The 25,369-nt window shown below is 40.5% G+C and overlaps 1 protein-coding gene across 1 annotated transcript in view; it reads left to right on the top strand.

Moving 5' to 3' along the window:
* LOC142750496 (protein kinase C delta type-like) overlaps nucleotides 1–24,298 on the top strand; it is a 29,445-nt gene extending 5,147 nt beyond the window's left edge. Inside the window, exons 3-8 of the mRNA XM_075859497.1 lie at nucleotides 4,900–5,070; nucleotides 6,294–6,385; nucleotides 8,898–8,960; nucleotides 14,155–14,437; nucleotides 22,166–22,294; nucleotides 23,246–24,298. Coding sequence (XP_075715612.1) covers nucleotides 4,900–5,070; nucleotides 6,294–6,385; nucleotides 8,898–8,960; nucleotides 14,155–14,437; nucleotides 22,166–22,294; nucleotides 23,246–23,407 — 900 coding nt within the window. The 3' untranslated portion in view covers nucleotides 23,408–24,298. The remainder of the gene's footprint in view (nucleotides 1–4,899; nucleotides 5,071–6,293; nucleotides 6,386–8,897; nucleotides 8,961–14,154; nucleotides 14,438–22,165; nucleotides 22,295–23,245) is intronic.
* Nucleotides 24,299–25,369: the final 1,071 nt, after the last annotated feature.

The following is a 25,369-nucleotide window of genomic DNA, read 5'->3' as shown; positions in this document are numbered from 1 at the left end:
GAAGAATCTGGGCAATAAATATTGAGTTGCGTTTCTCTGGTAAAACCTTCTGTGTTACAGAAAAAATGGAGTTTATATGATTTTCCTGCAAAAAAATGAAATTTGTACATTTCACTTCCACTTTGCTTTAATTTCTGTGAAACGCCTAAAGGGTTAATAAACTTTCTAAATTCTGTTTTGGAAACTTTGAGTGGTGCAGTTTTTAAAATGGGGTGATTTATGGGAGGTTTCTATTATATAGGGCCCTCAAAGCCACTTCAGAACTGAACTGGTCCCTAAGGAAATAGGTTTTGTACGTTTTCTTGAAAATTTGAGAAATTGCTGCTAAAGTTATATGCCTTGTAACTTCCTAGAAAAATAAAAGGACGTTCAAAAAACAATGCCATCATAGAATAGAGATATGGTAAATGTTAACTAGTAACCATTTTGCGTGGTATTACTATCTGTCTTACAAGCAGATACATATAAATGTAGAAAAATACGAATTTTTGCACATTTTCTCCAAATTTCTGTGTTTTTCACAAATAAACACTGAATGTATAGACCAAATTTTACCACTAACAGAGTACAATGTGTCACGGGAAAACAATCTCAGTACGGCGTGGATAAATAAAAGCATTCCAAATGTTGTTTTTTTTAAATAATATTTTTGATTTGATTATTCCATTCTGCAGGTTATTTTTTATTGGGATAATTCAATCATAAACAAGAAACAAAAGAAAATACAATACCCAACCCCCCTCCCCACACACCCATCCCTTTCCTGATGCCAAGGCAGATGAGTAGAGAGAAAAAAAAAATCAAACATGAGGCCTTAGTGCAATAACTTTGTCCCTTATATACAGTCGGTCAATCCAACTTCTTCATCTATTATAAAAATATTTAGACCTCCCTTTTGTGAGATAGTGCGATCTTTCATAGAGCAGCACTCTAAATACTGCCTTTTGCCATTCAGTCACTACCGGAGGATTCTTTACAATCCATTTCCTCAAAATCTGTAATCTTGCCAAAAACAAACAACTGAATCATAAGATCAGTCATTGCTCTGCTTCAGCCCTGGTACTTGTGAGGGGTCTCCAAAAAATGTTAAGCCTTCGGAGTTCTCCAAAGCCATGCCTAAGATAGATTCAATGGTTTCAATTACAAAGAAGCAGTATCCATGCAGTTTTGGGCATCACCACATCAAATGTATGAGATCAGCCTGATCTATATTACACCTAGGACAGGTATCATTCTCTCTACAGCCCATGCTATACAGACGTTTAGGAGTGAAGTACAAACGGTGTAAACCTGCGAGAATTTATGTGAATAATTTAGTGACACACTATTAACTCCTTTGAACACCTCCCTCCATGTGACTACATAATCCTTCTCCAAATCCATTCCCCATTTTCCATTTAAATTTGCCCCTACTGGGCTAGCTCAAGTCATAAACCTACTTAGCTCATGATACACCAAAGAAGTGACCCCTTTTCTGTTCCCCATTATACAGGTTTATAAATAATTCCTCTGAACCAATCTGAAAACATTCTTTATCACGTGTCACTTCCCACTCGTGAACTATTTGAAAATAGTGCAAATACAGGGATACGGATAAAATACCGAACTCCCTTTGTAAGGTGTCCGGGGTTCTTATTACCCCGTTGACAAAAAAAGTGATAATTGCGTAATACCCCACTTCACACAAAATCTACTGTCCTCTACTTTTACAAACTGGTTAAGTAATTCATTGTCCCATATGGGGATAAAGGAAGTTTTTAGGAGGTTTTAATGTTTTGCGGCGTTCGCCTTGTGGCCTAAATAATGACATATTGTAATAGTTCAAACGTTTACAGTCGATACCAGTTATGTTCATTTATTTTTTTTTTTACATTGTGCTTGAGGGAAATGGGAAAAGTTTTTTTTTTTACTTTTAATTAGTTGAATTTTTTTATTTATTAAAATTTTTTATTTTACTGTTTTTTTACTTGTCCCCCATAGGGAACTTGAACTACCAATTTTTGGATCGCTTGCACAATATACTGCAATACTTCATAGTAGTACAAAGATGGCAGACTTGGGGGCCTTCATCAGGCCCCCAGGCTGCCATGCAAACCAATGGCACCCACAATCTCTCTGCCGGGGGGGCCATTGGAACGCTACAGTGGGTCACCCCCCCTGTTTTCAGTGATTTAAATGCCACGGTCGATATTGACCTTAGCATTTAACAGGTTAAGCTAGTGGGATCATGCTCGAGTGGGATTCTGCTGGTTACCCAGAAGTGTCGGCTGTAACACACCTGTCCTACGAGCGGGCTCAGCTCGTGAGCCCGCTCCATACTCCCCCACCCGATGTGCGCCGTATATATACGACAGATGTCGGGAAGGGGTAAAATCCACCATGGACCCCTCTAGATTTTTGAGAGTCTGCAATATTGCCTTCATAGTTGGAGTCTCAGACAAGCATCGTCCTCTCCATGCACACTCCCTGACTCCTCTCCTGTTGGGCTAAAATGCTTTTCCAAATTGCCTTGTTTCCCTCTAGAGGTCACAGGAGCGGGAGAAGATAGCTTGTCCATCCTAGAGGATGCAGCTTTACCCCCAGATCGCCCCCTCGCTGGAGCGCCATCCTTGTCCTGTTTCTTTTGGAGACATATCAAATACCCGGTGTATAATCTAGCCAGGAGAAAGACTAGAACACTCGCCAATGCATAATAAGTAATGAAAAAATAACTGAACACAGTCCCTCTTGGAGAAAGATAATCAGCAGTATCAGTAATTTTTAACCACTTGACTCAACGATTTCTATACTGCTTTCTCAAGCAGAAATCCTTTTATGTGATATTAATTCAAAAACTGCAAATAATAGCCCTCAAACCGTTCTCAAGACAGGTACAACATGTATAATATTTCATAGACAATACAGTGGTTACTAACAGGAACATTCTAACCCCCTCCCGGTCCTGAATTCCTGGACCTGTTCTTGGACTTGTACAAGGCTTTAGTGCGGCGTGCTAACACTTGCCAGATAGCAGGTGATCAAGGCAATAATGCAGTAATGCTGAATCCAAAGCGGCAGTAGAGACAGGACAGACAGGGGAGCCAGAACTCATTAGCGGCAGGAAATCCAGAACCAGGCACCAGTGTGCATTTAATTATTACAGCCGACCATAACAACTGCCCCAGACATCAAGCAGGAGGACCGGGAACCAAAGCTTGAGCACCGACGATGTCAGAGCCTGTGAAAGGCAGCGTACCGGCCACATCACACAGGAGAGGCTGGGGCTTAGTGCTAGATACCAAGCATCAATGTAGTGCAGCGGGGGAGCAGAGGAGGAGCCAGGACATTGCAGAGGAGGAGCCTGTCGACCGTCACATCCGGTGTCACATTGGGTTCGTGGAACCACTGGGCCATACCGCGATATGGCAGCTGGCCAACAGGGTGCAGGTCACAGTTCGTATAAGGTATCTGTGGCAGCTCAGACAGTAGCAAGGCAGGCTCGGCTGGGACTAGGCAGCGGGAAGATGTCAGGCGTGGAGCAGCAGGACAGGCGCAGATACAGCACAGCATGACTACAGCACAGCACGGCACTAGAGCAGGATACGGGATACAGGAAGAGGGAACACTGGAACTGGAAAACACTAGTAGACCATTTGCTTAGACAAACTAGGATATGATAAACAAAGCTCAGGCAAGGATCAGAAGGGCGGTGGCCCACTTATAGTCCAGGAAATTATGTGAGTTGATGATAGTGATTGTTTACATGTGCGCGCTGGCCCTTTAAGAGCGGGCACGAGCGTGCGCGCGCACCCTACTGGACACAGCAGACCGGAGCGGAAGTGAGCGCTGGCGTCTCCTAGGAAGGAGATGGGGACCTGCGCTCACAGATCCATGGCTGCGGGCGTCAGGAGGTAAGTAAACCTGACGACTTGCGGCCATGGATGCTATATCCGGTCACATGCTCTCTCTCAAAGTTTTTACTACCTAAACTGACACATGTCAGATTTGAAAATGGGCTGTGACTATAAGGCCAAAACAGGCTGTGTTCTTAAGGGGTTAAAGGGGTTTTCCTACTCGCAACCTTTATTGCCTATCCACAGGCCACAACCGAGTGAGAGCCCTTGCTTTTCCTGCACTGGCACATTCTGCCATCTTTGCCCATCCTTATGACAATCATTTTAGTTCTGGAGGCTGCAATTTTTGCTAGTTGCTAGTTAACTTAAATGGGAACTTACTACAAACATTTGGATCATTCTGTCAGTCCCTGCACTGAAATACAGAATATTTTTGTTGTTACGACCTCAGTCACAAGCCAAAATATATCTGACAGGAGAAAAGAAGGTGTTTTTACAGTAAATATATGTTATAAAATCCCTTCATTACCTACAAACAAATTTTAACATTAGTCCAGGATCACACAGACAATGTTGATTCAGTTTTTGGCTCAGTTTTTTGAGCCAAAGCCAGGAGTGAATCCAAAAGGTATAAAGACAATACTGATGCATCTTATTTCTTTTGTGTCCACTCCTGGGCTGAGCTAAAAAAAAAGGATCTAAAAACTGTGTGATCCCGGCCTTACGGTAAATTTATCTATGAGGACTGAGCAAGTCCTAGAAAATCTATTAAGTCACAATAATCATTGCCAACTAATGATTTCTATGGAAAATAGGCAAATATAAGAACAGAATCTGCTGAGCCTGTTGTTGCTGGATGTGTATTACAGGATAAGAAGACGTTTCCATATTGGGAATACCACCTTAAAAATACAAATCCCCAGTTTGAGTCTGTAACATGGATTGGAGCCGTGGAGGGTAGACTAACAGTTACATGTAAATGTGTAGTAACATTACTGTTACTTATGGATTATTTCTTGTCCCCAACACATTTCATGAAGATCCCTCATTAATAATGTTTTTCTAGGTGGTGCTGGCGGAAGACATCTACACTCGCCAGCAATTTGCTGTCAAAGTCATCGCCAAGAGAGACCTGCTTGCCGAAGGAGAGGAGCGCGCGACGGTGGAGCGGCGGGTGTTACAACTTGCATCTGGCAGCCCCTTCCTTCTCCATGGAGAATTTGCTTTCCAGACCAAGGTACATTTATTATTCCTTCTGTCATGCCATAGGCAGTCTTTCATCTATATAGTTACTGTATTCTGTTAATGTTGTGATAGCTCCCTCTAGTGGCTGTTTTCTGCAGTAGTTTAAGTAAGCTAGCCTACAATCCATTGTATGTCCCATGAGAGCCACCGTATCTATCACCTATGAACTTGCTGACATCACCAAGTCCGCTCTGTAGCAGCCATTTTCAGATTGTACTGTTACACAAGCAGTATGTAAACACAACGTCTTCATCCGAGCCTACGGTAGCATGGCTGGTATGTACAAATGACCATCTAGCGTTGTTGGTTTCTATGTTGATGCATATGATGGTGTTTTGCATGTCTCCGGCTGTTATAGACACCAGTGAGAGGCCATGCCTGTTACACATAGGACAGCATCTTCCTGTGTGTCTGTCTATCTCCACTCATCATCTCTGTGCTCATGTTCTTGTATATAATGCACATGATTACAAAGCTTTGTATAGTAGTGTGTTGTTACACGCTGCTGTACTACAGTAAGCGCATTATCTCTCTGTTTCTTACTTTCACACTATCCTTGCAATAAAAGTTCAAGTTTGGACATCGCTCCTGAGTCAATGAATTGCTGGGAAAGAGTTTAGCTGCCTGTCAACGTCTGCCCCTCTGACACATGAGGAAAGAATACCTTCTACTCTTACTACTGGATGATGCCTTTATTATGGGCTGAAAAATAATCTGTGTTTAGCTCCATAATTCCAGGCTGGACAATTTATTAATATATCTTTATAGGGGAACTCTGTTCTCCTGACATAATACAGGATATAATTCTGTCTACATGCAGCGCAGCTGCCAATAGGGGGAGCTGTCACTCTATGGATGTCACTCTTATTGACATCTTATAATGTTGGGACATGGAAAGCAATGTGTGATGTCATGTATCCCAGTATATACATTGCACTAGTATAGAGAGAATATTCTACACATAGAGAGCAGATAATAAGTCACACTTCTCCTGTGTCCGGTGTCCAGCTGTAACTATAATATCACCAATAAGGGGTTACTGATCCATCATACAGAATATACCTGTCCTATCCTCCCGTCTTCATGTAGTCTATGTCTATGGTGATGAGGCGATAACTGATGATGGGTTCTGTATAGTAGGAGTGTAGAAGCTCCAATCATTTGGTAACTTTATCATCTACATTATCATTCTTCTGTCTCTGTTCTGTGTATTAGGGGCTTGTGCTTCTTGGAATGGAGTACGTCAACTGCGGAGATTTCCATCAATTCCTGCAGCGGAAGGGGCGACTTGACATCCCCAGTGCACGGTAAAGTAGTCGTAGGCCAATAAGAATACAAGATCCAATGATAGCTTCCATTTATAAGAGGACAGTACATAGGATAGAGTGTTAGCCCCTCTGCCCGAATACAAGGTCCAATGATAGCTTCCATTTATAAGAGGACAGTATATAGAATAGAGTGTTAGCCCCCCTCCCCAAATACAAGATCCAATGATAGCTTTCATTTATAAGAGGACAGTACATAGGATAGAGTGTTAGCCCCTCTGCCTGAATACAAGATTCAATGATAGCTTCCATTTATAAGGGGACAGTACATAGGATAGAGTGTTAGCCCCCCTGCCCGAATATAAGATCCAATGATAGCTTCCATTTCTAAGAGGACAGTACATAGGATAGAGTGTTAGCCCCCCTGCCCGAATATAAGATCCAATGATAGCTTCCATTTATAAGAGGACAGTACATAGGATAGAGTGTTAGCCCCTCTGCCCAAATTCAAGATCCAATGATAGCTTCCATTTATAAGAGGACAGTACATAGGATATAGTGTTAGCCCCTCTGCCTGAAGACAAGATGCAATGATAGCTTCCATTTATAAGAGGACAGTACATAAGATAGAGTGTTAGCCCCCCTGCCCGAATACAAGATCCAATGATAGCTTCCATTTATAAGACGACAGTACATAGGATAGAGTGTTAGTCCCTCTGCCCGAATACAAGATCCAATGATAGCTTCCATTTATAAGAGGTCAGTACATAGGATAGAGTGTTAGCCCCTCTGCCCGAATACAAGATCCAATAATAGCTTCCATTTATAAGAGGACAGTACATAAGATAGAGTGTTAGCCCCTCTGCCCGAATACAAGATCCAATGATAGCTTCCATTTATAAGAGGACAGTACATAGGATAGAGTGTTAGTCCCTCTGCCCGAATACAAGATCCAATGATAGCTCCTATTTATAAGAGGACAGTACATAGGATAGAGTGTTAGCCCCTCTGCTCGAATACAAGATCCAATGATAGCTTCCATTTATAAGAGGACAGTACATAGGATAGAGTGTTAGTCCCTCTGCCCGAATACAAGATCCAATGATAGCTCCTATTTATAAGAGGACAGTACATAGGATAGAGTGTTAGCCCCTCTGCTCGAATACAAGATCCAATGATAGCTTCCATTTATAAGAGGACAGTACATAGGATAGAGTGTTAGCCCCTCTGCCTGAATACAAGATCCAATGATAGCTCCTATTTATAAGAGGACAGTACATAAGATAGAGTGTTAGCCCCCCCTTCCCCGAATACAAGATCCAATGATAGCTTCCATTTATAAGAGGACAGTACATAGGATAGAGTATTAGACCCTCTGCCCGAATACAAGATCCAATGATAGCTTCCATTTATAAGAGGACAGTACATAGGATAGAGTGTTAGCCCCTCTGCCTGAATACAAGATCCAATGATAGCTTCCATTTATAAGAGGACAGTACATAGGATAGAGTGTTAGCCACCCTGCCCCAATACAAGGTCCAATGATAGCTCCTATTTATAAGAGGACAGTACATAGGATAGAGTGTTAGCCCCTCTGCTCGAATACAAGATCCAATGATAGCTTCCATTTATAAGAGGACAGTACATAGGATAGAGTGTTAGCCCCTCTGCCTGAATACAAGATCCAATGATAGCTTCCATTTATAAGAGGACAGTACATAGGATAGAGTGTTAGCCACCCTGCCCCAATACAAGGTCCAATGATAGCTCCTATTTATAAGAGGACAGTACATAGGATAGAGTGTTAGCCCCTCTGCCTGAATACAAGATCCAATGATATCTTCCATTTATAAGAGGACAGTACATAGGATAGAGTGTTAGCCCCTCTGCCTGAATACAAGATCCAATGATAGCGTCCATTTATAAGAGGACAGTACATAGGATAGAGTGTTAGCCCCTCTGCCCGTATACAAGATCCAATGATAGCGTCCATTTATAAGAGGACAGTACATAGGATAGAGTGTTAGCCCCTCTGCCCGAATACAATGTCCATTGATAGCTTCCATATATAAGAGGACAGTACATAGGATAGAGTGTTAGCCCCTCTGCCCGAATACAAGATCCAATGATAGCGTCCATTTATAAGAGGACAGTACATAGGATAGAGTGTTAGCCCACCTTCCCACATATAAGGTCCCATTCATAGAAATGTTATTACTGAAACGCTTCATGAAAAGCCTTTTATAAAATATTAGGATTATTACCCTCCATATGATCTGCAACATGTAAAGTAAAACATAGCAATGGGCACATGTTAGTAAATGATCAGATGAAGGTGTCCATTAAATAATGACTTAACCCCTTGCTTCTCGCAGATATAATAACACAGGTCTGGGAGCACATGTAGTATAAAGAATAAGATAGGTGTGATTGTCCACAGTAATAGGATAACATGGTCAGATATTCTGCCTGTCTGCTCTGTTCTGTAGTATATATTTGTGAGAGCTTTCTGTCCTCCTCTAGATACTATTGTCTTCTCTTTCCTTTGTGCCAGATTCTACGCCGCAGAACTCGTGTGTGGAATTCAACACCTGCATTCTAAGGGCATTGTCCACCGGTAAATACATTCTTATTGTCTTTTTTTGGTGTAATGAGTTCAAACTCAGGCCTGGTTTCTAATTCCAGAGAAAAATCTCTAAAATGTCTACAGTTGCAATATTTCTTTGCAATGTCAAAAGTGTTAAGTTATAGTTTCTCTAATTGATGAAGTTCCTAGATCCTAGGTCAATGTCTACAGTATGTCTACTTTGGAAGTAGCCTACTGGGAAACTGTCTCGTAAGTAGTGACCTAATGATGATGATGCAGTGTCCTATGAATGCTCCCCTAGTGATGTTTAAGGTGTTGTCTATAGGAGGAGATGGAATTAATTGGGGTGGTCCACCACTTGGGGTTCCCCTCTATGATCCACAACAGAGAGCTGAATGGCCGCCATGTAATACAAATAACTGGCTACGGCTATCTAGGCAAACTCAGCTGATTGCCAGGAGTGTTGGGAAACAGATCTGGCGGCTCCCATGTGAAAGGGGTTGTTTGTGGTGAAACAACCACTTTACACCTCCTGACACTAGTGATTCTTTACTATAAACTGCAGCTTCTGATAATCCAAAGGATTGTGCCCAGTCCCAGGTGGATAATAGTAAGTTATATCATTAACCCTTTCAAGACTGAGCTCATTTTGACCTTCATGACCAGCCCCATTTTCTCAAATCTGACATGTGTCAATTTATGTGTTAATAACTCTGGAATGCTTTTGCCTATCCAAGCGATTCTGAGATTGTTTTCTCGTGACATATTGTACTTTATGTTAGTGGAAAAATTTGGTCAATAAATTCATTGCTTATTTGTGAAAAATACCAAAATTTAGAGAAAATTTGCAAAAATTATGATTTTTCTCATTTTAAATGTATCTGCTTGTAAAACAGATAGTAATACCACACAAAATAGTTAATATTTTACATTTTCCATATGTCTACTTTATATTTGCATAGTTTTTTGAACATTATTTTATTTTTCTAGGACGTTACAACGTTTAGAACTTTAGCAGCAATTTCTCACATTTTCAAGAAAATTTCAAAAGGCCATTTTTACAGGGACCAGTTCAGTTCTGAAGTGGCTTTGAGGGCCTTATGTACTAGATAGACCCCATAAATCACCCCATATTAAAAACTGCACCCCTCAAAGTATTAAAAATAGCATTCAGAAAGTTTCTTAACCCATTAGGCGCTTCACAGGAATTAAAGCAAAGTAGAGGTGAAATTTACAAATTTTATTTTTTTTGCTGAAATTCATTTGTAATAAAAAAAAATCTGTAACACAGAAGGTTTTACCCGAGAAATGCAACTCAATATTTATTGCCCAGATTGTTCAGTTTTTAGAAATATCCCACACGTGGCTCTAGTGTGATAATCGACTGAAACACAGGCCTCAGAAGCAAAGGAGCACCTAGTGGATTTTGGGGCCTCCTTTTTTTAGAATATATTTTAGGCACCATGTCAGGTTTGAAGAGGTCTTGTGGTACCAAAACAGTGGAAATCCCCCAAAAGTGAGACGGTTTTGGAAACTACACACCTCAAGGAATTTATCTAGGGGTACAGTTAGCATCTTGACCCCACAGGTCTTCTGCTATATTTATTGGAGTTTGTCTGTGAAAGTGAAAATCTACTTTTTTTCTGAAAAAATATTTTAAAAAAATAATATTTGCAAGGAATAAAGATTAAAAAGCACCCCAGAACTTGTAAAGCTACTTCTCCCGATTACGCCAATACCCCATATGTGGTACTAAACTGCTGTTTGGACCCACAGCAGAGCTCAGAAGGGAAGGAGCGCCATTTGGATTTTGAAGCGCAGATTTTGCTGGATTGGTTTTCAGTGCCATGTCACGTTTGCAACTCCCTGGAGTAAGCAAAACAGTGGAATCCCCCCAAAACTGACCCCATTTTGAAGACTACACCCCTCAAGGAATTGTTCTAGGGGTATAGTTAGCATTTTGACCCCACAGTTTTTTTGCTGAATTTAGTGGAATTAGGCCGTGAAAATGAAAATCTACTTTTTTCTGAAAAAACATAGAAATGTTTAATTTTTACAATGAATAAAGGAGAAAAATTACCCCAAAATTTGTAAAGCAATTTGTCCTGATTACAGCAATACGCCATATGTGGTAATAAACTGCTGTTTGGACCCACGGCAGGACTCAGGAGGGAAGGAACAATATTTGGCTTTTGGAGCTCAAATTTAGCTGGAATGGTTTTCGGGTGTCATGTCGCATATGCAAAGCCCCTGAGGTACCAAAACAGTGGAAACCTCCCAAAAGTCCCTTTAGGGGACTGGAACGAGCGATCATTAGGTCGCTGGTACAATACACTGCAATACTAATGTATTGCAGTATAATGTCATTTTACAGGCTCCTGTAACAGCGCGATCGCTGTTCCTGTCCGTTAGTCCCGGGTGTCAGCTGTAATACACAGCTGACAGCTGCAGAATATGGAGCGGGCGCAGCGCGTGAGCCCGCTCCATATATAACCCCTCGCACCACGACATTCTATTAAGTCGTGGTGCGCCAAGGCGTTAATGCGCAGCGGATGGTGCAAAGTGAAAATTAAAATTTTCCAATGATATGCCATTTTAATGCACAATATATTGTGCCCAGTTTGTGCCACTGAAGACAAATACCTCATACAATGTTGAGCGGGTTCTCCCGGATATAAAATGTCATATATGTGGACGTAAACTGGTGTTTGGGCACGCTGTGGGGCTCAGAAGGGAGGGAACACCATTTGGCTTTTGGAGCGCAGATTTTGCTTGGTAACTGTTTGGGGTTTTGCTGGTATTTCAGTTATGATGTGGGGGTATATGTAATCTGTGCGGGGTACATCAGGGCATAATAACAGGGTATAATAATGGGGTACATAAATAATAATTCGCAGATATGTGGCCTGTGTCACACTGATAAATGGCGCCTGATCCTATCCGCTTTTGGAACACTCTGCACATTTTGCATCGCCATATTCTGAGAGCCAGAACTTTTTTATTTTTTCTCCAACGGAGCCGTGTGAGGGCTTATTTGTTGCGGGACAATCTGTACTTTTCATTAGTATCATTTTAGGGTACATGTGATTTTTTTTTATCACTTTTTATTAGATTTTTTTGGAAGCAAAGTGACAAAGAAACATAAATTCTAACAATGTTTTTTGTATTTTTTTTTTTACAGTATTCACCGTGCGGTATAAATGACATTTTACTTTATTCTGCCGGTCGGTACGATTACGGCGATACCATATGTATATAGGTTTTTTATGTTTTGTGGCGATTGCGCAATAAAATCACTTTGATAAAATTATTTATTTTTCTGTGTCACCATATTCTGAGAGCCATAATTTTATATTTTTCCGTCAAAAAAGCGGTGTAAGGGCTTGTTTTTTGCGGGACGGGTTGTAGTTTTTATTGGTATTATTTTGGGGTACATGCGACTTTTTGATCACTTTTTATTCTATATTTTGGGAGGGTTGATGACCAAAAAAAAGTGATTCTGACATTGTTTTTTAATTATTTTTTTTGCGGTGTTCACCGTGCGGGAAAAATAATATTATAGTTTTATAGGTTGGGTCGTTACGAACGCGGCGATACCAAATATGTGTACTTTTTTTAAAATTTTCATTTTTTTCCTATAATAAAAGACTTATTATAGGAAAAAAAGCATTATTTCTTTTTGTAACTTTTATAACTTGTTTTTACACTTTTATAAAACTTTTTTATTACTTTATTTTTTACTTTTTACTTGTCTTACTTGAAGCCTGGCAGCACTGATCGCTGCTATAATACATTACACTACCTAGGTAGTGTAACGTATTATAAACTGTCAGTGTGACGCTGAGAGTCACACTGACAGGAAGCTTATGAGGTTCTCATAGGCTGCTGTGCATGGCAGACCCGGGGGCTGTTATATGGCCCCCGGTTCTGCCTTATAACCGACTGCAGCACCTGCAATCGGTCCCCGGGAAAGTTTGTTGTAGCAACAAACTTTCCAGTTTGTTATAGCAACAAACTTTCCAGTTCGTTGCTACAACACACTTTCCCTGCGATCACATGACCGGGACCTGAACTAATCAGGTCCCGATCATATCTCCGGGAACAGAGGTAGGTGATAACAGCGCGATCCGGGTGTCAGCGCTACTCTGAGACACCCGGATCGTGCTTTTAACACCCACCGTGAATTCACGTCGTCACTGCACAGAGCCCAGCAAATGCCGACGTGAATATACAGTGGGCGGTCGGGAAGCGGTTAATGATAGCAACCTGCTAGGCTATGTTCACATCACGTTTTTTGACTGATGCCACTGTTAGGCATCCATCACTTGCCTCCGTTTAATGGATAAGTCGAAAAGCTCCACTGACGTAGCTGTCCATATATGGACAGAATCACTGGTGGTTCCCTATGCAGCAGAGGCCTCCATAGGTTAACTGTGTGGGATCCCCCGGGGATCGATACAGGGAACCCTCCACCCGCACCGTGGCCCTAAGGAAATTTTTAAGCATCCTGAGTCTTCAACGGCTTTTAAAGCAGCCAGAGTCTTCCCCGGGCCTGCTCAGGGTGTTCGCCAATTTTCATTGTATAATACATCGGGTAAAACTGTGCATGAGCAGATAGTGATTCAGGGGACAGCTTCCATCCACAAATATCTAGTGAAGATGCTATTGAAATAAAGAGTCCTACACATCAGCAGCCAGGTGTCCTCTACCATGACGGAAGGCGGAGTCCCTGGTTTCTATTTTGGCCTGGGAACCTATGTGGCATCCTTCACTCATAGACCATTTAAAAAACAACGTATACCACACAGTATACGGTTTCAAGTGGGATCCGACTAGATGGACATGCGTTGTTTACTACGCTATTCCATCCTTTAAAAAAAGGTATACTGAGTTATACCAGGCCGACGTATGCTAAAAGGGCACGCTTTTGGCCTCCATCGGGCTAATAAAGCCCTATGAACATGTTTAGCATCTGTATTGGGACCTTTCCCGACATACACGCTAAACGCAAGGCATGAACTCAATATGAATGAGGCCTTATAAGTATATTCCATTCTTATCTGACAGAAAGCTACGTGCAACAGTTTCCTTCTGAATTGATATCTGCTATCCAACAGTAGAGTGTAAACAGCTCAATGATCCAAGAATAAATACTATTATACACAGATGACTAGTTGTGGCATGAACACTGATTTGACCCCAATTGTTATTTTCTTCTACACAGAGATCTCAAGCCCTCTAACATCTTGGTGGCTGCAACGGGCCATATAAAGATTGCCGACTTCGGTCTGGCACTCGAGAACATCTGTGGAGACCGGTCAGCCACCGAATATGCTGGAACACCAGGCTTCATGGCCCCTGAGATGCTGGCTGAGGAGGAGTACAATGCTGGAGTCGACTGGTATGCATTTGGTATCATCTTGAACATCATGATTACCAGCAAGTCCAAATACCACCGAGGACTATTCAATGCTTCCAGCATGGAAGCGAAGAACATCATTAAAAGGGTGAGTATTTTACTCTATGGGATATATTTTATGCTGACCTAGAACAGTGGGTTACTCAATGCCAGTAGAGGTCCTTCACCCAGTATAAGTGCAGAAGCAAAAACCCCCATTAAGAAATATTCATTAATATTTATTGTATTTTTCCTTATGCAATACATACCAATAACATTACATTATCTTGTACAGATCATTTACACCAGATATCCACAAAGCTTTAGAATTTTCTCCCAACCCTGCACAACCCACTCCCTGTCACATAAAAACAACAACAAAAAATAGAATCATGCTATAACAATAGTTTACTTGTTATTAGGGAAAGAGTCGCTCCAAGGTTCCCACTTTTCCAAAAACCACATAAATAAACCCCTCTATACAACATCCATCTTTTTGAATACCAGTTTAGAAATTACATAGTCATTCCTTAATGATATGGCCGCATTAAGCAGGTTTTTTTATGACAAGTGAGTCTTTTAGCGGTAAAATTATAAAATCTGAAACACCCAGAATACATAATGTACATTCAGGAAATAATTTACAATTGAAGATTATATTAACCCCTTCCCGACATTTATGGTAAGTATACGACATGGAAAGCCAGTGCTTCCTGCAAAATGTTGTATAATTACGCCAAATGCTTGGCACCGGCTCAGAGTCGGTGCCGTCATCCCCGGATGTCAGCTGTATCTTACAGCTGACATCCTGCTGTAACGGCGGGGACCGAAGTTAGCTTCGATCCCCGCCATTAACCCCTTACATGCAGCCGTCAAAAGCGATCGCTACATTTAAGGTGTTTGCAGCTCATCGACACCCCAGCAATGAAATCGCCGGGGTGTCGGTGGCTGCAATGGCAATCGGAGGCCTAATACTGGTCTCCCGGTTTGCCTAGCACGGAAAATTCCAGCCCCTGCCCGGAGGCGGGGCCTGAAAGGCTTCCGTAGCCACCAGCAAGATGGCGCCTGCTCTGGAGATGAGCCGGCGTCATTATCGGTGGATATCAGCTGTATGTTACAGCTGACATCCACTTGTAACTTCAGGAACTGGAGCTAGCACCGATACCTGCCATTAACCCCTCAGATACAGCGATCGGATGTGATCGCTGCATCTTTGTGGTTGCTAGCAGATCGCCAGCTGTGCCCTCCAATCGCACGACTGCCAACTGCTATTATGACACCAGGAAACCTAACAATGTCCTCCTGTTGGCCATTACGGAATTCGATTATGCCCCGCTCGTAGGCGAAGCCTAATCGGCTTGCTGTCAGTGAATGACTGACAGAACGAATACATTGCACTACGTAGTATTAGAAAAAAAGTGGGACTAAAGTAAAGTGTGAAAAAAATGTGAAAAAAAAAGTTGTAAAAAATATAATAAACGTTTTAAGTAATAAAATAAAACACAATCGCCATTTTTCCCTTATCAAGTCCTTTATTATTGAAAAAAATAAATAAACCATATATATTTGGTATCGCCGTGACCGTAACTGCCTTAACTATAAAAATGTTATAATATTTATTCTATGCGGTGAACGGCGTAAAAAAACGTAAAAAATAATGCCAGAATTTCTGTTTTTCGGTCACTTTGCCCTACAAAAATTGAAATAAAAAGTGTTCAAAAAGTCGTATTTATCCAAAAATTGCGCCTATAAAAAGTATAGCTCGTCTTTTAAAAAACACAGCTCCGTCGACGAAAAAATTAAAAAGTTATGGTTCTCACAACATGGCGACAGAAAAAATACATTCCTTTTACAAAAGTAATTTTATTGTGCAAAAAGTTGTAAAACATAAAAAAGTGTCATAAATTAGGTATCGCCGAAATCGTATTGACCCGCAGAATAAAGTTAACATGTAATTTATAATGCATGGTGAACGCTGTATAAAAAAAACCCTAAAAAACTGTGCCAGAATTGCTGTTTTTTGGTCACCTTGCCTCTCAAAAAATAGGATAAAAAGTGATCAATAAGTCGCATGTACCCCAAAATGGTACCAATAATAACTACAGCTCGTCCCGCAAAAAAACAGCCCTCATACCACTACGTCTATGAAAAAATAACATTAGTTAAGGCTTCCATAGTTCAGGAAATAAAAAATATGCAGTTATGCAGATCAGAGGTGAACATTTCTACTGTTTCAAGAGGAGATTTATCGGGGGCCCTAAAATTAGGGAACCAGGAAGGGGAGGCCCAAACAACTGCTAGAAGCGAGGGTGCCCGTATTATACCAGGACAACACTTCCCAGCAAAATTCCCCAAACTGCAAAGGTGCGGAGTGTGGACCAAAAGGGGGATAAGTAAAGACACCGTTTATCAGTGCGACACCGGCCTGTGCAGAAATTATTGCTTCACAGCGTAACACACATCTATGGATTATTTTATTGTTTACCCCATTATTATACCCCCTGACTATGCCCCTGATGTACTCTGCCCAGCTTACATATCCCCTACATTATAAATGGAAGCACCAGCAATACTCAAACAAAACTACTACCAAGCAAAATCTACACTTCAAAAGCCAAATGGATCTCCCACTCATCTGAGCCCTACAGCGTGCCCAAACAGCAGTTTACTTCCACATATATGACACCGCCATACCCGGGAGAACCCTTTTAACAATTTTTCGGGTGTGTCTACAGTGGCATAAGTTGGGCACGACATAATTGCCACTAAATTGCCAATTCTGGGGAAAACTTTTAATTTTTACAATGCACCATACGCAGCGCATTTATTAATGGAAAAGACCTGTGGGGTGAAAATGCTCACTACACCCTTGATAAATGCCTTGAGGGGTGTAGTTTCTAAAATGGGGTCACTTCTGGGGGTTTCTTTTATTATTTCCCATCTGAGCCTCTGCAATTGTGAACCAATTCTGTGTAATTAGCCAAATTAGGCCTCAAGTTTGCATGGTATTCTCACTCCTGAGCCCTGTCAAATGTCCAGGCAAAAGATTAGGGCCCCATGTAGGGTGATTCTAAAACCGGGAAACACAGCATAATGATTGGGGAGCTGTCTTGTTATGGTGGCACAAGCTGGGCACCACATATTGGCATATCTATGGAAAAATCCCATTTTCACTCTGCAATATCGAGTGCACACTAATTTCTGCAAAACAGCTGCAGGGTTAACATGCTCAATACCTTGAGGGGTGTAGTTTCCAAAATGGGGGTCACTTATGGGGAGTTTCCACTGTTTTGGTCCCACAGGGGTTTTGCAAATGCTACATAGCGATCACAAACCAATCTAGCAAAATCTGTACTCCGAAAGCCAAATGGCACTCCATCCCTTCTGAGCCCTGCAGTGTGCCCAAAAAGGAATTTATAACCACATATGGGCTATTGCCGTACTCGGGTGAAATTACTTAACAAATGTTGGGGTTCTTTTTCTGCTTGAGAAAATGAAAAACTTATTTGTTGAGAATATGAAACCTTTTCAGCTAAAACTACGTCTTATTGGAGAAAAATTAAATTTTTATTTTCACTGCCCAATTCAAATAAAATCTATGAAACAGCTGTGGGGTCAAAATGCTCACTACACCCCTAGATTAATTCCTCAAGGGGTGTAGTATCACAACTGGAGTCCCTTTTGGGTAGTTTCCACTGTACTGGTACCTTAGGGGCTTTGCAAAAGTGACATGGTTTCAAGAAACCAATCCAGCAAAATCTGTACTCTAAAAGCCAAATGCCGCTCCTTCTCTTCTATTCCTTGCCATGTGCCCAAACAGCAGTTTATGACCACATATGAGGTATTTCCGCACTCCAGAGAAGTTGCTTTACAAATGTTGGGGTTCTTTTTTTCCTTTATTTGTTGAGAAAATGAAAAATTTTGAGCTAAAGCTACGTCTTTTTGAAGAAAAAGGATTGTTTTTATTTTCACTGGCCAATTCTAATAAATTCTATGAAACACCTGTGGGGTCAAAATGATCACTACACCCCAAAATGAATTCCTCAAGGGGTGTAGTTACCTAAATGGAGTCACTTTTTGGGCGTTTTCCTTGTTTTGTCCCCTCAGGGGCTCTGCAAATGTGACATGGCCTCCGCAAACCATTGCTGCTAAATTTGAGCTCCAAAAGTCAAATGGCGCTCTTTCCCTCCTAAGCCCTGCCGTGTGACCAAACATCCGTTTATTACCACATATGGGGTACTGTTTTACTCGGGAGAAATTGCTTTACAAATTTTGCTGTGCTTTTTCTCCTTTAGTCCTTGTGGAAATGAGAAAAAATTAGCTAAACTTACATTTTCTTTGAAAGAATGTAGATTTCCATTTTCGCGGCCTACTTCTAATATTTTCTGCAATAAACCTGTAGGGTAAAAATGCTCACTATACCCCTAGATAATTTCCTTAAGGTGTGTAGTTTCCAAAATGGGGTCACTTTTGGGAGATTTCCACTGTTTTTGCACCGCAAGAGCCCTTCAAACCCAACATGGTGCCTAAAATATATTCTAATAAAAAGGAGGCCCAAAATCCATCAGGTGCTCCTTTACTTCTGAGGCCTGTGCTTCAGTCCAGTAGCACTCCAGGGCCACATGTGAGATATTTCCTAAAACTTCAGAACCTGGGCAATAAATATTGAGTTGCGTTTATCTGGTAAAACTTTGTGTTACAAAAAAAAAATGGATTAAAAATGAATTTCTGCAACAACAAAATATTTAATTTGTAAAATTCACCTCTACTTTGGTTTAATTCCTGTGAAACGTCTAAAGGGTTAAGAAACGTTCTAAATGCCGCGCCGATTGTGTAAACCGTGGTCGTGTGCATGGGGCCATAGAAAAGAATGGGTTTGCAATTTACCTGCAAAAATGCAGATAAATCACGCCTGCAAAAGCAAGGTCGAGTGTAAACTATCAGTAACAAGTTTTAAAACAGGAATATTACGGGTTTTTAATTTATTTTTATTTTTAATGGCCCGACAAGCAGAGTTGATCTGAATATATTTGAAAGCCATATCCTTCGGTACATCAAATTTCAGAGCCAAAATGACTAGTTATTTTATTTTACCATCTATACAGAGATCATTTACTAATATTACTCCAATTTTTTCATGGCCTTAGCACAACCTAGCAAACTTAGGAGCTGAAGGTCTAAATTACTCTATAATGAAGAAATAACTAATGAAGAAAAAAACATGAAAATTTTTTTGCAATATACCCACATTTTCCATCATCAGACAAGCTGTAGATTTAGAATATATAGATCCGGAGAGCCGTCCATAGTCCAGTAACTGAAAAAAATATTTATATCTGTAAGTTTTCATATCAACCAGTGTTATGGAAAAGACGGATGTCACCATTTATCAGGAACAGTAATTGGCAGCAAAATAACACATCCTAAAATCTGGAGGGTTTACACCTCTATCATCCGGAGGATACTGCAAATATACCTGTGTAATTCTAATCTTCCTGCCATAACCACAGAGAAGATCATTCAAGATACCATCTAAAGTTTAAAAAAATGAAATGTCTATCCAGAAAGGCGCGTTTCTCAGCATGTATAAAATCATTGGGAGAATAAACATTTTAATCATAGGAAGTTTCGCCATAAACGAAAAGTTCAGTTTGGTCCTGAATTTAACTTTTTGTCTAAGTTCAACAATAAGGGGACACAAATTAAGTTTCATAAAGTCCCCTATGTCCCTCCATATATAAATCCCCAAATATTTAATTTGGTTACTAACTGGGATCACGGTCCCTAAATCCTCAGCATTGTCGTTTAAGGGTAATAACATTAATTTTTCCCAATTAATCAAAGATTAGAAAATGTAGCAAATTCAGCAAGTTTATAGTTAATAATGTGTATAGAGACGCGAGGAGAGCTCAGATATAGTCATATATAATCCGCATAGAGAGATATAACATCCTCGTATTTCCCACTCCTGAATCCAACAATTTTACTATCTTCACGAATATATATCGCTAAAGGCTCCATAACCACTGAAAATAATAGAGGAGATGAAGGACGTCCCTGACGTGTACCTTTCTAGGTTGAACTGGGATGATCATTTATTATTGATTTTGAGTCTTGCACACGGCGTCTTATATAAGATCTTCAGCCATGTTATAAAATTGTATTCATACAGAAAGGCCTCTAAAGCTGTCCAAATGTACTGCCACTCGACGCTGTTAACCCCTTCCCGCCGCAGCCATTTTTTAGATTTTCAATTTAATTTTTTCCTCCCCACCTTCCAAAAGCCATAACTTTTTTATTTTTCCGTCGATATAGTCCTATGAGGGCTTGATTTTTGCGGGACGAGTTGTAGTTTTTTGTATTGCCATTTATTGTGCCATATAATGTACTAGGAAACGGGAGTATTTGTGGAGTAGAAAATTTTAAAAACAGCGATTCCTCCATTGTTTTTTTAGCTTTGTTTTTACGGAATTCACTGTGCAATTAAAACAACATGTTAACTTTATTCTTCGGGTCAATACGATTACGGTTATACCAAATATATATCGTTTCTTCTATATTTTACTACTTTTACAAGTAAAAAACTAAGTGTAAGAAATTACATTTATTTTGTGTCGCCAAATTCTGAGAGCCATAACTTTTTTATTTTTGCGTCGATTAAGTGGTGTGAGGGCTTATTTTGCAGGATAAGCTGAAGTTTTTAATGATACCATTTTGGTGTACATGCAACGTTTTTATCACTTTTTATTCCATTTTTTGTGGGAGATGAGGTGACCAAAAAATAGTGATTCTGGCGTTTAGAATTTTTTTTCTTTTATGGCGTACATCGTGCAGGTTAAATAATGATATCTTGTAATAGTTCAGACTTTTACGGATGCAGCAATACCAATTATGTTTATTTTTTTTTTACTATGCTTTAGAGGGAAAATGGGAAAAGGTTTTTTTTTTTACTTTTAATATTTATTTATTTTTACATAAGAAAAAACAACTGCATTTTACAAATTTCTACTTTTTCTATTAGTTCCCCAAGGGGACTTCAACCAGCGATCGTTGGATCACTTGCACTATATACTGCAATACTAATGTATTGCAGTATATCGTCTTTCTGACAGGCTTCTATTAAGCCCTGCCAGAGGCAGGTCTTAGTAGGAGCATAAAGATGGCAGATCGGGGGACTTTCATTAGGCCCCCAGGCAGCCATAGCAACCATCGCCACCCCGTGATTGCATTGCAGGGGGCGCGATGAGCTGCTAGAGGGGGTCGTCCCCCTCTTCCTAATGATTTAAATGCTGCAGTCTCGATTGACCGCGGCATTTAACGTGTTACTAACATACAGCCGACACCCGCATCGTATGGAGCGGATTCACTCCGTGAGCCCGTTCCATACTTCTCCTACCCGACTGTGATGTATGGATATGTCAAATGTCGGGAAGGGGTTAATTGCTTTTGTAGCTTCGAGTGACAGCACTGCCCCAGAAGAGCCATGATGGGCCTGAAGATGTCCAGACAATTTTCTTGAGTGAATAGAAGTCGATATAACGGAATAAAGCCTGTTTGATGTTTATTAACAATGAAGAAATATTCCTACAACAAATCATGAAATCCTGGAATAACGATCTGCTATAATATTCTCCCTGGTCCCCCAGCAGTTATGTGCACCCCACCACCTCATAGCTGGCTCCTCTTATTTCCTGACAACGGTCCGTTCATTATTAGACAATCACTCACCCTTCATTGAGATATAATCCGTAGTTGTAAGATCATTGATGGAATATAAAAGGTTGTAGATTTCTGTATTGAGAACGAGCCAGCTCAATTATAGTTGTTTCATTTTCAGCTCCTCCGGGAACATCCTGCCAAGCGTCTAGGGGTCAATGGTAACATCAGAGCCCATAGGTTTTTCCAGCATATTGACTGGGACTCGGTACAAGCTCTTAGAATGCGACCACCACACACGCCTGTACCAGTAAGTATAAGATCACATGTTGAAGCCTTTTTTTCCACTTTTTTTTTAGGCGTCTTTTTAAATCAATTAAATGAAAAATCCACGGTCCTTTGCTGGTCAAAATGCGCATCAAAAACCTTCAAACAAGCATTTTTTCTTCTGCCTCCCATTGATTTCAATGGAGGTTCAGAGAAGGAAACAGCTCCAAAAGAGGGAACGCTGCTTTTTTTCCCTGGAGCCTTCAAAAACCAACCAGAAAAAAAAAAGCCTCTGTCTCCCATGCAAATCAATGGGGCTAGATTTGGGGCGTTTATTTAACCCTGATTCCGACACGGTTTTTATGTCTAAACCAGCGCCAAAAAACACTGTGTGAACTGGGACTTGAGAATGAGAATGAATGGTCCTTAATTTATATTTGTTTACATTATCATACTGGTTTCTTTAAGAAGGAGAGCATTTGGGTCTACATAACAATGATAATTACAATATCCTTATCAAAAGAGTGGTCCAGTTTAGATAATCAATTTTCTATATATTTTATTAGGGAATTCTCAGTTAATAGATGGAGATCATCTGTTCATGATCCTCATCTTTTGGCCAATGTGTAGAGAAGTGACAAAGAGCATCTCTGGAGGACCTGTCCCATATTACACAGACAACCCATTGATATAAATAGACATTGTGTAATGCTTCATTTACCCTGTGGTAGCGCTGCAGGGAAATTGAACACATACAGCCAGGTTTCCCCACAGATTTAAGCTGATCGCTAAAGGTCCCAGCAGGAGGACACTTTGTGATCAGCTAATTGGTAAGAGAACCTTTTAACAAATAGGGATTGTCCAAAGTGGATAACCCTTTTAAGTGTAAACATTTTGCATTAGAATTACACAGTTTTCATAAGCTTTATTCAGGGCTGTGATGAGAATTTACCATAATAATATCACCAAATCCTTCTGCTTCCTTATCTTTTAGTCAAACAACATCCGGCGCAGCTCCAGACCATTTGATATCATCAGAATGGAGGCAGCAGAGGATAACAACATGGCCATATCAGCAAACCACCAGGCCATATTCACAGGGTTTTCATTTGTCAACGCTAACTGGAAAACCCTGGACAGTGCACCAGCTCTTTAACATCATCAGAGCAAGCTGTCCTCCTAATCCCCAAGAAGAACTTCAAGAGGAAGAAGACCATCCAGCGGAAGAAGACCATCCAGCGGAAGAAGACCATCAAATGCAGAAGACCATCCAGATGAAAAAGACCATCAAATGCAGAAGACCATCAAGTTCAGAGGATCAAGGTAGCATATTCTTCAACAGGTCAAGCTGGATGATGATGACGACACCAATAGCTTCCAGATTGCTTAAATCTGTTATAAAGAAGGTAAGTACCTTAATGTCTATGTTTGGCATTAGGATGTGCCTGATCATATCATGCACACCACATGCCTAGAAAAGAAGAATATTATGATACTATATATATAGTGTTACACTATATATATACTTCATAAGAATTTTGAAATACTACAAATTACACTTACCGGTGACTACCGGTGACTGTAATTTTATTTTTCCCCCTTTTCTATGACATTTCATTTTATTGTCATCGGAAATGGGGAAATAAGGTGAGTGATGGCCGGCTATTAAGGGGTGGAGGAGGCCGGATTTTTTTTTTTTTCATACAGAATGTATTCATAACATTACCTATGTGTTGCATTAGGATGTGTCTGACCGTACCAGACACACCCCATGCCCAGGTAAGAAGGTAAGCAGCTTTACATAAAAATGTCTATGTTTGGCATTAGGATGTGCCTGATCATATCATGCGCACCACATGCCTAGAATAGGAGAATATTATGATACTATATATATAGTTTTACACTATATATATGTACTTCATTAAAATGTCAAAATTCTATTTACCGGTTACTACCGGTGACTGTAATTTTATTTTCCCCCTCTTCTATGACATTTTATTTTATTGTCATCGACGATTGGGGAAATAAGGAGAGTGATGGCCGGCTATTAAGGGGTGGAGGAGGCCGGATTTTTTCTTTTTTCATTTACATACAAAATGTATTTTTAAAAATTCTGATATGTGGCATTAGGATATGTCTGGCCCTACCAGGCACACCTCATGCTTAGATGAGAAGGATATTATGATTCTTTATATATCTACTGTTACACTATATATATATATATATATATATTCTTGCCTAGAGTAGAAGAACATTATTGTAACGTCCGCGGTCAGAGACCGCAGACTCCTATAATCCTACAGACGTCTTCCTCCCCAGAGATGCCAGCACATGCGGCCATCGTGTTCTGCAGTGACCACTAGGGTGCGCACTCTAGCTCATTCCCGGCCTTAATGGGCCAGAGCACACACATGTTTTAGATTGACTGATTGCTCCCATGATCACCCTGGACTATAAGTAGGGCCCTGCCCCTTCCTTCATTGCCTGAGCTTTGTTGTGTTAACCGTGTTAGTCTTTACAAATGGTCCCTTAGTGTTTTCCAGTTCCCAGTGTTCTCGTTCCTGCTACCTGTACCCTGTATCCCTTGCTACCTTGTTCCTGTGCCGTAGAGAGTTGGAGTCGTGTTGTGTCGTATGCTACGCCTGCTGTATTTCACCACGCCTGGTGTCTGCCTGCTGCCAAGGTCCCATCCGAGCCTGCCATCGCTATGGTCTGTATTGCCACAGGTACCCTTATTTGAACTATTGGCTTTGCCTTGGTATCCTGTTTGGCCATCTGCTATCCCGCTATGGCGGTAGGGCCCAGTGGGTCCACAAACCGATTTTGACAATTATGATACTATATATATAGTGTTACATACACTATATATATATATATATATATATACTTCATTATAATTTCAAAATATTACAAATTACATTTACCTGTGACTACCGGTTATTGTATTTTATTTTTCCCCCTTTTCTATGACATTTCATTTTATTGTCATCGGAAATGGGGAAATAAGGTGAGTGATGGCCGGCTATTAAGGGGTGGAGGAGGCCGGATTTTTTATTTTTTTTTCATACAGAATGTATTCATAACATTTCCTATGTGTTGCATTAGGATGTGTCTGACC

This window comes from Rhinoderma darwinii, chromosome 3 (genome assembly GCF_050947455.1).
Source record: "Rhinoderma darwinii isolate aRhiDar2 chromosome 3, aRhiDar2.hap1, whole genome shotgun sequence".
NCBI lineage: Eukaryota > Metazoa > Chordata > Amphibia > Anura > Rhinodermatidae > Rhinoderma > Rhinoderma darwinii.
This window is presented reverse-complemented; position numbering and strand designations above follow the sequence as displayed.